At 39.5% G+C, this 12,284-nt stretch overlaps 1 protein-coding gene across 1 annotated transcript; it reads right to left on the reverse strand.

Moving 5' to 3' along the window:
• Positions 1-5,952: 5,952 nt before the first annotated feature.
• LOC100953006 (olfactory receptor 2K2) lies at positions 5,953-6,965 on the reverse strand. Its single transcript, XM_012802316.2, has one exon. The coding sequence runs from the start codon at positions 6,895-6,897 to the stop codon at positions 5,953-5,955; it is 945 nt and encodes a 314-aa protein (XP_012657770.1). The 5' UTR covers positions 6,898-6,965.
• Between the last annotated feature and the right edge of the window lie 5,319 nt (positions 6,966-12,284).

Here is a 12,284-nt window from a genome sequence, read left to right on the forward strand (position 1 = left end):
TTTTGTCACCCAGTGTTGGGGCTAGAGGGACCTTAGGTTTTAGGGAAGAGGCTTTCCCCTCTGGCCAGACTGACCTAATAAATGTTCCCTCTGTGGGTGTTATATGCTGCCCTGCGCTGTGTTCCCCTGTGCCAGGGTAGGGGGCCCTCAATTTCAGTGCGAGGTCCCTCAGTCACTCCCCCTCCCTCCCCAGGTCACGCAGATTCCCTCCCCACTCAGCTGGCTCAGCACTAGTGGGGGCGAGGGGGCGGTAAGCAATGCAAGACTGTCTTTTCTCCCCTCTTCAGGGCCTCACACACTTCAGTGCCTCACACACCTCTCTCCTCCTGGGCTCCCAGTTCTCTGAGAGAAGGCCTCGTCCTCCTGAGAATGTTAGGTGCCTGCCCAGCCACCACTGTTGATACTGCCACTGCCCCTTGCAGGGATTCCTGGAGGTCGGGGCGTAATAGAAAAAAGGAAAAATATCAAGGAATAGACATCACTCTTTCGGATGCACAGAAACCCCATTTCCCTCTTTTTAGGGAGCTTCTCTTGGAACCTCTCTCAGAACTCTTTCTGTCTGTCCCCGTATGTAGGTTGCAGCTTTAGGTCGCACTAGGTTCCCCTGGCCAAAGCATGGGGGTAGGAGGGAAACAGAAATAAACAGAACACGTACCGCTGCTTTGCGGGTACCTGAGTTCCACTGTGTCCTCCTTCCCCAGTCTGCCCACTCCCATTCCTTTTCAGAGCCTGGGCGGCTCCCGCACTCCGTCTCAGGTTTCTACCTGCCGTCAGGGGAGAAGCAGGCTGACATGTGCTTGCTCCACCTGCCCAAGCTGGCAGCTCCCACCTGCTCTTCATCCTCTCCCAGCTTCAGGGTTGCTCCTTTTCTGTGGCCCTTTATTAGCTTTTCCTTCTTCGTGAGCTTTAAATATCAGCGTTCCTCTAGATGCACTTTAGGCAATTTTCTCACCTCCAGAGTTAATGTTAACCATGTTCATTATTTAAATTATTGTGTACATGCAAAGTCTTCATCTCCAGAATGAATTTCTCTTTAATTCCAGACTGGTATATCCAAGTGACTCCTTGATATCTCCATGTATATCTCAAAATTATGGGAAAATTCAACCTGTTTACCATCCAAATAATGATCTACCCTTCAACTCCAAACTTGGTCTTCTTTGAAATCGAGGAGCCATCTTTGATACCTCTGCCTCTCTCACTATCTATATCTATCTAATCCTGTTGACGTTAACTCTTATCAATATTACTTTTTAGTATTATTTTTACTCTCTCACTACCTATATCTATCTAATCCTGTTGACGTTCACTCTTAATTTATCGATATTACTTTTTCAATAGCTCCCAAATCTGCCTACCTTTTTTCTCCCCTTCCCCCATAGTAGGCTGCGTTTCCAGTAACACCAGAAGCACTACGATTTTTCTCCTAGTTGATCGCCCCATATCCACTCCCACTCTATATAATTTACTCTCTGAACTATAACTGGTAGGGCTTTTCTATGAAAATGCTTGGCTGGGCATGGTGGCTCATGCCTATAATCCTAGCACTCTGGGAGGCTGAGGAGGGAGGATTGTTTGCGCTCAAGAGTTCAAGACCAGCCTAAGCAAGAGTGTCTCTACTAAAAATAGGAAAGTTAGCAGGTCACTGTGGTGGCACTATAGTCCCAGCTACTCGGGAGGCTGAGACAAGAGGATCGCTTGAGCCCAAGAGTATGCGGTTGCTGTGAGCTAGGCTGACACCACTGCACTCTAGCCCTCTAGACTAGGCAACAAAGTAAGACTGTCTCAAAAAAAAAAAAAAAGGAAAAATAAAATTCTTGCTAGATCCCTGCTCCAGCATTTCACTGCCTTTCAATGTGCCTGTCATCTTAAAAGATACGCCTACCTCAGCAATGGCTTCACCTCCCATTCCTCTCTTTCCCTCCTCCACCTCCAGCACATTAGTTCCTCATGCTTCCCTGTGCCCTCTGCCAGGGACACTCTCTAACCCTCCCTGCCTCAACTATTTTCCTTTACACATCTGCCCAATAATTACTATCTATTTCAGTGATGCTTTATCAAAAAAGAGAGAGAAAATCTTGGATACCTCAAGTCAGTCTATGAGCCTTTGTCCACATCTAGGTCACTTATGCACAGATGACACTTATCTTCTTTCTTATGTACCCACAGAGATAGGTTCTAAGTGAGATAGTGTAGATAGGTCTAAAAGTCATAGCTGCTTATAGTGCTAAGCATGAAGGAACGCTTAAAAGCCTGTTGTGTCAATTATTATTTTTTAAATGAAAAATCAAAGCTTAAGGGACATGTGGCCCAACCATTCATTTGATGGTGATTCTTTTTTTTTTTTTTTTGAAACAGAGTCTTACTATATCGCCCTCAGTAAAGTGCCATGGCATCACAGCTCACAGCAACCTCAAAATCTTCAAATCACTTAGGCAATTCTCTCGCCTCAGCCTCTCAAGTAGCTGGACTACAGGTGCCCACCACAGAGCCTGGCTATTTTGGGGTTGCCGTTATCATTGTTGTTTAGCTGGCCCAGACCATGTTCAAACCTGCCAGCCTGGGTGTATGTGGTGGCGCCCTACCCACTGAGCTAGGGGCGCTGCCCTTGATGGTGATTCTTGAATCACAAACTACCATTTGTAATCACCTCTATGAACAGACCAAGTATTCATTCTACTCTGAACACTCTTCCAGTGGTCGTCAGATCCAGCCAACTATGAGTTGCTCCAATTATGCTCTCATTCTACGAACATCTCTCCATCTGATCATTAGAATTTGTACCAAATATAATGCCAGAGGCCAAAGGCCTCAAACAATAATTTCTAATACATTACCCTTATTTAATGATGTACCATTTCTGTTGAAAAAGTAAAGGTGCTTGATCTAATGCTTTGATCTTAAAAATCCAAATGCTAAGAACTAATGTTGAATTTCATTCTTTAAGTCTAGAAAGACACCCTCACTGCCACCCACCACCATCACCTAACCTCACCACCACTCAGCCACTATTAGCAGTCAGAGAGATATTCAACACAAGAATGCTCAAGTACCAACTGAGTGGACCTTAAAATGTATTACATGTATAATTTTATTCAGCTGATGTCCATTGAGCACTTAGTCCTTTCTTTTTTTTATTAATGAGCACTTAGTTCTTCACAAAAAGTATGTACTGGATGTTTTCTCCATCCCAGACCTTACGCTAGGCCCTAAGTATACAGTGGAAAGTGAAATTGATACAGTCTTTGCCTCAATTGAGGGAGATAGTCATTAAACAAGTACAGCCACTAAATTCTCTTAGTGAAAGAAGCAAGAGAAGCATAACAATTTTTTCCGGCTGAATTAAGCAAAAGCTGTGCCTGGAGAGTAATCAGATTATGCAAGTCCTTGTATATCATCCAAAGGACTCTGAGTATTAGGACAGTGGAACCTGCTAAGGGATTTAAGCAGAGAAGCGGCCTGACCAGCTCTTTCTGAAACGTAAATCTAGTCATGCAATTGTCCATGCAGGAATTGGCTCTCTGTCAGGTGGCCCTGCCTTCTCTGTCCAATACATTCCTCTCTTTACCCATATCCACAAAGGATCCCTTACCTGAGACTCTATTAAAGTAAGAATGGAAATTAGTGTTGGTTGAGGCATAACCTCATCCAAATGAAGGAAGGCACCATTACCAATAATTAATCTTTTGCATATAATCTATCAAATGCATTTATATTTACAGAAACGTATTTGTTGTTTACAGCAACCTTATGGAACATACAGTTGTGACTACTAATGTCTTAGCCCAGAGTTACAAAGGCATACCTGCTCAAGTTCTGTTCTGGGTCTTCTTCTGGCAACTGGGTATATCCTACTCTGACCTTCACCCTATTCTAAAACACTTGGCTCCAAGTCAACCTGCTCAGTTACTTGTATCAAAGCTGCTAGACTAATTACAGAGGGTGTTCAGTCACTCTGTGTATCCAAGGTCTCGGAGTTAACTCTCTGAGGTAGAGATTTCAGCTGTGTCCATAGCTCTGCATATGCCTGTGTATATTCAGCACCACACGTACCAAATTCCAGAAAGCAGACAATTCAGTTCAACTCTAACATAAAATCCAACTCTACCCTAACTAAAAGTCTACTGCATGATTTCACTTCAAAATGACACTGAAATTGCCAGGGAATGATTGTGGTGGTTGGATTGGGAAGATTAGGGTATCTAAGAAGAAAAATAGTTACTTCTAGGATAAATGCTTCTGAGTCAGCGCTCTCCTATTATTCGAAAACCATTACTCAGAGCTTTTTTCTATCCTCAGCTATCAAACATCTCTTGGCAGCAACATTTGGCATCAAGTTTGTCCCCTTGCTCCATCTCCAGAATTTTTGTGTGATTATTTGGAATAATTATAATTATTATTTGGAATATTTATATATATTATATGTGACACACATACATTACATATGTACATGTAAAGAACATGTAACAGAAGTTCCAGATCTAAGGGAATAGTCTAAATCTAAAACTCAGTGTCTAATACTAAAATTGTTTGAGCCTTTCATATTTTAAAATTTGGCAACTGAATTTATACCCCTTCACTTCCCTGCTCTAGGGCAAATGAGAAGGAACTCATGGAGGCAGAAAGAATGGAGTGAAAAAATAAAAGGAAAAAGAAACAAGAACTAATCCCACTTTTCCTTTTGGAATGATAGATTTTTGCTGGAAACAGTGTCTCTCAGTGGCTGGCCATCTCACTGGTCATATCAGAACTCCTGGGGCTCTGTTCTAACTACAGATGATTGGGGACCCACCCTAGAGTTACTGCATGAAAATATCTGGGAGTAGAGGCTTTTTTTAACAAGCACTATTTGTATACAAATAAGAGATTTAAAACAACTGGTATAATAAAGCCCTCAAGGCCCTGATTGTTTCTTCTTCATAATTTCACAAGTGGTCGTTGATTCTCAGATAAAGTGATTGGTTTGAAGCTGATAAAATTATCAATTTACCAAAAGACTGCAATAAACATAAAAGTTACAAAGCAATAGAAATACTTGCCCTTGTGAGTTCAATCATTCAATGAAGAAAAATGACAAAAACACATGAAAAAGACTTAATTAGTGGATGTGTGGCAGACGAGCACAGAGGCAGATACAAGGGCACAGGTCTCTACGTGCTCAGGAAAGCAAGGTCAGCAGGTGGGCAAACAAGGTGTCACTGGATGCCTTGCTCAGGAAGACAAAGAGTTTTAATCCAGAATTCTGAGTGACCCCTGTACCCCATGTTTGTATTAATGTATACAGCTATCATTTAATTAAAAAAAAAATTCTGAGTGATGAAGAGTAGTAAGGAACTACCAGTGCGTGGTAGAGCAAGCTCTGACTGAGAAGTCGAGGGATGTTGTCGTCCCAGTTCTACAACTGTGCGAAGCTGAGCCAGTCTTGTAAATTTTTTTTTTTATTCTGTTTTTTACTTGCACAACCAAAGCCAATCTTTGTTTCTTTATGCTCCAACCTCATGTGAGAAAATATTTACACAGAGAATATATACAAGTTTCTCCTGGCACTAGGATTCACTGACTCAAAATTTGTCCAAGTTTCTTTTGAGAGCAAACATTTGGTGACTCTATAGTTCAAACCCTCCCAACCGTGGAACTCAGAAGTACAGGAAATATCAATAAATGCCAACTGGAACCTGCTATTATCCACAGGCAATCATTCTGTTTACACATATCTTACAACTGTGAAATTATGAAACTAAGGTTCAATCAGAGTTCTAAAAGTTTGTATGTTGCCTAGAATTTCTGTGGTGAGTTCTGCTGGGGCACATCCCCGGTAAAATCAAGGCACCCCATCAGCCATGTCCGTGTGCTTCATTTAATGCAATTTTGCCCAGCAGTCATTTCCCCCCCCCCAGTTTTTTGCCGGGGCCGGGTTTGAACCCACCACCTCCAGTGTATGGGGCCAGTGCCCTACTCCTCTGAACCACAGGCGCCACCCTTGCCCAGCAGTTTTTTCATAGCATCTTTGACTTCTTTGTTTCTTAAGCTATAAATGATGGGGTTCAGCATAGGAGTGAGCACACCATAAAGCAATGAGATGATTTTGTCTATTTTTTGTGAGTTCGATGAAGAAGGCTTTAAGTACATGGAAAGGGCGGCCCCAAAATACAAGATCACCACCGTCAGGTGGGCACCACAGGTAGAAAAAGCTTTGTTTCTTCCCTCGGCGGAGCTGATTCTCAGAATAGTGGAAAGAATGAAGATGTAAGAGATGCAAATTAAGAGCATGGGAATGGGCAGGAGGAGAACGCTGACCACCAGCATGATGGTGTCCATGAGCAGCGACCTTGCGCAAGCCAACTTCAACACCGCCAGAATTTCACACGTGAAGTGATCGATGAGATTGCCACAGAGGGGGATCTGCAGCGCGAAACCGGTTTCCAGCAGGGCGGTCAGACAACCCGTCACCCAGGAGACCACGGACATCTGCACACAGACCCGCCTGTTCATGATGACGGGGTATCTCAGGGGGTTGCAAATGGCCACATAGCGGTCATAGGCCATCACAGCCAGCAGCACACACTCTGTGGAACCCATGGCAAGGGACAGATACATCTGCACGGCACATCCAGAAAAGATAATGGTTTTCTGTGATGACAGCAAGTTCACCAGCAAAGTAGGAATAGAGGCGGATGTGTAACAGATATCCATGAAAGAGAGATTTCCAAGGAACAAATACATGGGGGTTTGAAGGCGTGAATCTAGGACAATGATGAAAATCAGAGTGCTGTTGCCCAAGACGGTTATCAGATACATTACGAGGCTGAAGACAAAGAGAACCACCTCTAACCTTGGGTAACGGGAAAATCCCTCCAAGAAAAAAACGCTCCAAATGGTGAGATTTTCTCCTTGCATTTTCTTTCATTTGCAGTTATTCTAGTATTATTCTTTCCATTTCATCTGAGGACATAAAGAAATGAATAAAGTGTAGAATTTCTTTAGTTAAGAAAATACTCTCAAACTTATCTTTCCTATATTAAATGCAATTTTGCCACAAGAAATCATAAGAGAGTGTACTTATTGATCTAAGGGGAAAAATCATGAAAAGTTGATGCTTCTGCAATAAAATTTAGAAAACAATGTATTTGAAAGCAAGAACAAAAAAATATTTAAATTTGAATCTCAGCTCATAACCCTATGCTTGGCACACAGTAGATCTTCCAAAAAGCCTTGAAAAGTGACTGAATAAGGAAAAATATGAATGTACATTGAATAATTATTAAGTACAAATTAGAAAAGAAAGACAGGTGAGGAAAAGAAAGCTCCTCCGTACAATTAAAACCAGTACTGATCTTCACTGGAGGAAGAGGATGAATGTTGAAAGAAAGAAAATTTTAAACCAATACCTATCAAGTTCTCAGTCTAAATACACTCCGGCCTTTCCAGGTAAGAGCTTGGAGGTCTGTACACTAGTTTCAAAAAGGATGCCGTTGCTTCAAAGTGTTGCAGCTACTCATTTTGTGATTGTATTTGAGAGTAAACAAAATAACCCACCTCATTTAAACACTGATTTATCACAATAGAGTTTTATGCACTTTTCAGCCCCATATTTTTGTGAGTATATAAAAGGGTTCCAAAAATTATACCCAGGCAATACCTTAAGTACACATGAAAATCCATAAATATCCAGGAAATGCAGAAATTAAACTCCCTAAGAAAATTACCTTAAGATCTCCTTGAAAATAAGATTATAGATCTTCTAGTTATAAATGAGACCATTAAGACTATATTTTTACATTTCATGTTATTCACAAAAAAAGTTCTTCCAAAAAGCTGACTTGGCTTCTGCACTTACACTGCTCTTTAACGTCTTCAAACTTTTTCCTTCCTCACTGACTCTTCCCTTTCTATTTTCCAACATACCTGTTCTTAAAAAATTCCCTTCTTTGGGATGGCGCCTGTGACTCAGTGGGTAGGGTGCCAGCCCCATATGCTGAGGTTGGCAGGTTCAAACCCGGCCCCAGCCAAACTGCAACCAAAAAATAGCTGGGGGTTATATAGTTCCAGCTACTCAGGAAGCTGAGGGAAAGGAATCGCCTAAGCCCAGGAGTTTGGAGGTTGCTGTTGCTGTGAGCTGTGATGCTACAGCACTCCACTGAGGGCGACAAAGTGAGACTCTGTCTCTAAAAAAAAAAAAGTCCCTTCATTGTCACACTGTTTATGCAACCTGCCATCCTCATTTTGTTCTTTCTCTCAGAGACAAATTACGTTGTTTACGTGATAATATTTCAGTCTTCACTTTCTCATCCCTGGCATTCTTTCCTAGTCAATGTTCAGTCAATGTTATCATTCTTCTCCCAATTCTCCAAATTTAAAAAGGTGGCCGGCATGGTGAAAATAGTAATACATGACAATATCTTATATTATTATGTCCCTACGAGAAGGGTATGAAATTGTTCAAATTGCCTTTCTTACCATTATCTTCGACTTCTTCCACCATTATATCTATCTGGCCTTTTAATAAGCCTTTTCTTTCTTTTCTTTTTCTTTTTTCTTTTTCTTTTCAGTTATAGTCATCAGTCCCCAAGCAGCTTACCTGGCCCGTAATGCCAAATATACCTTTAGTATTCCAGGGAACGTCTGTCAGTATTACTTCTCTCCATGGTAACTGAAAAGGCAGAGTTTTAGCTTTTCTTCTCAAGAATTCCATTTTTCCCTTGTTACAGGAGTTGGTTCTTATTCATTTATTAGTTAACAAACTATTTCTTATAGATTTATTTATCAGATTTTATAGTTAATAGACTCCCTACAAAAAAAGATTATTATAAAAGATTACTTCAAAGAAAATTAATTTGGGGGGGTTCCTGTTAAGACTAGCAAATACAAATTTTTTAAAATAAAAAAAATCCCATTTGCCTCATATCTGATAAATTCTATTGTTTTAAAAATAGTGGCCTGAATTTTCTGTCACCAACTCCAAATGAAATATTGTTACATTTCATAAGGTTAGCTACACGGAAGAAAGAATGAATCATTCCTGTTAAAATGTTAAATGTAATTATGTAAAAATCAATAGTGCAATTCATTTCTTGCAAAATTATTGACTGTTAACACTCTGACTAAAAATACCAAAGGATAGCAACTGAAATACCATGGAAATTTAAATCATTTGTTGTTTTGGGGGAATACCTGTTGTCCCCAAACAATTTAAAGTTCAGAAGTTGTAATACACAGAGCTTTGAAACTTCAGATCCTTCAGGGATAATGTCCCAAAGACCCAATTATATCAAACTTTAAAAGTCAGATAGAGAATGAACCACAGCTCTTCCAAATACTTCCAAATAACTCATAAAAAGTATTCTATTCTCTTACTCCCTGTCAATCCCTACCAATGTCAAGACATTTATTTCATGAATGGTTATAGGGGAGAATGCTTAAAAGAGAAAATGCTTACAGAGAAAAGATATCTCTATAATTCTAAAATACATTTCTTATATTGGTGAAATTACTGCCTAATTTTCACAAATTAAGGAAAGAATATTTATTTCTTTGAGCCACAAATAAACCACTGAATGTCCCAACAAGGGAAAAGAAAGCTTATTCAATACACACATATCAAAAGCACATTAAGGCAATGAATCTTTAATAGCAATAGACATACTTACCACCCAAGATCTTGGTTTCTACACATCATTCTCAACTAGAAGGAAACATGGCTCCTTGGGAAAATGGCTGATACCACTGCAACAGCAGGAAAAGGACAAGATTAACTTAGAGTATCTTATCATAGTAGAACATAAGAAGCATGCAAAGAATGATGGGGATATAATAAAAGGTCATAGACGCCCACCTTATGAGGCCCCCATTGGAAACCCAGGACAGATTATTTAGAGCATCAAAATAAAATATGATAATAATGGGTTATAATTCATAGCATAAAATAAAAATGCCTGAGTTCATTATGATATAAATAAATAAGAATGGAAAGCTCTTCCTCACAGTAGTAAAATGCCAAAAAATAAATAAAGAAGAATGATGTTAGGACTAATGAATCACAGTTAAAGGTTATTGTAAGCAATAGGTTATCATAGGTAAAGGTTGCCGCAGGTAGACGTAGGTAAAAGTTGGATGATGAACAGGATAATGACATGGTATCAGAATAACCTACCCCAAATTACTTAGTAATTTCAAAGATAAAATAATAAATGTATAGTAAGGAAACATGAATGATGACCATCATAACATCACCAATACTGGGACAGATGGACTCCATGTGAGCCTTCTGATATGATCAACTGAGGACAAAATATCACCTCTGTATATAGAATAAACCACCTGAGTAGCCAGTCCTCATGGTAGGCACCTGTAGTCCCATCTACTCAGGAGGCTGAGGCAGGAGGATCACTTGAGCCCAGGAGTTTGAGGTTGCTCTGAGCTATGACACCATTGCACTCCACCCAGAGCAACAGAGTAAAACTCAGCCTCAAAAAAAACACACCTAGATCTAATCATGAGGGGAAACCTACAAACTAACACTGAGGGATAATTCCATAAAATAATCAGCCTATACTTTTCAAAAATATCAAGGTCAGGAAACAAAAAGTAAAATGAAAAAAATGTTGAAGTGTGGTCACGTACGATGGTTCACACCTGTTATCCTAGCACTCTGAGAGGCTAAGGTGTGTGGATTGCTTGAGCTCAGGATTTTGAGAACGGCCTGAGTAACAGCATGACCCATCTCTATTAAATAGAAAAACAAGCCAGGCATTGTGACAGGCACCTGTAGTACCAGCTACTCAGGAGGCTGAAGCAAGAGGATCTCTTAAGCCCAAGAGTCTGAAGTTGCTGTGAGCTATGACATCATGGCACTCCACCCACAGCAACAGTGAGTCTCCGACTCAAAAAATATATATATTCCAGACTAAAAAAGATGAAAGAAACATAACAACTAAATGCAACACATTAGCCAGCATTAACTCTTAGACCAGGAAAAAAAATAGCTATAATTGACATACATTATTAAGGCAATAGATAAATTTTGGATATAGAATTAGATATTGGTATTGCATCAGTGCTAAATTTTTAGATCTTCCTAATTATACCATGGTTCTGTAAGAGAATGCCCTTGTTCTTAGGAAATACATACTGAAGTATTTAGTATTTATAGCTCTAACTTACCTTTAAATAATCCATAAAAACATATTTTGTAAAAGTTTGCTTGAGCTACATGTCGACAGCGGGTACTTTATTGCCACATTCGTTTTGCAAGTCACACAGTTCCCACATTTTTTGTGTCCCATGTTTTCTGTGTTCATTTGCTCTGGATCACTAAGGGTAAGTGGATGCTCCTGATAAAGGACTAGAAGAATTCTATCATACCATATAAGTAAGCAAATATTTTCCATCTTAGGAAAAGAAGTAGCAACAACATATTGAATAATATAGGAATTTAAAAGAGAGATAATTAAGTGGTATAATGATATTCGGGGGATAATGGCCTACAGTGGCCCACACAGCATGAGCTCAGAATGGTTGAAATGACTACACCCAATGGGCTTGTTAGATTGTAAAACACGGGAAACATCATAGAGTTACTCATTACACTTTTAAATAATATTAATCGAGAAACTATTTTCCCAAAGGTCAGTGCCCACAATAAGTCCCTCCTACCACCATGCAATAAGAGAACAAAAATGCTATAAGAAAACGTACAATGAGATGATTGTTTATGTAGAAAATTGGAGAGAATTATCAAAAAAACCTCTTGGAACTAACAATAAGCAATTACAGTAATGTTTCAGGATATAAAATTAATATACAAAAGCCAATGACTTTCCTATATACCAGCAATAAACAAGTGGAGTTTGAAATTAAAAACACAACACGATTTACATTAGTACCCCCCTAAAATGAAATGCCTAAGTATCACATATAATCTATACATGTCATATATGTAAACAAAATATGTATAAGATCTACATGAGGAAAACTAAAAAACTCTTAGAAATAAAATCAAAGAACTAAATAAATATATATTCTTAAATGATACGAATAATCAATATTGCCAAGATCTCACTTCTTTCCAACTTGATCTAGAGATTCACTACAATCAGAATGAAAATCCCAGTGAGTTATTTTGTAGATATCAATGAGCTGATTCCAAAACTGTTATGCAAATTGTACAGCCACTTTGGAAGACAGTTTGGCAGTTTCTCATAAAGCTAAATATACTCTTCCCATACGATCCAGCATTATGCACATTGTCGTACACCCCAAGGAGATGAAAACTTATGTCCACACAA

Source organism: Otolemur garnettii, unplaced genomic scaffold (genome assembly GCF_000181295.1).
Source record: "Otolemur garnettii isolate 467f Iridium unplaced genomic scaffold, OtoGar3 scaffold00014, whole genome shotgun sequence".
Lineage (NCBI taxonomy): Eukaryota > Metazoa > Chordata > Mammalia > Primates > Galagidae > Otolemur > Otolemur garnettii.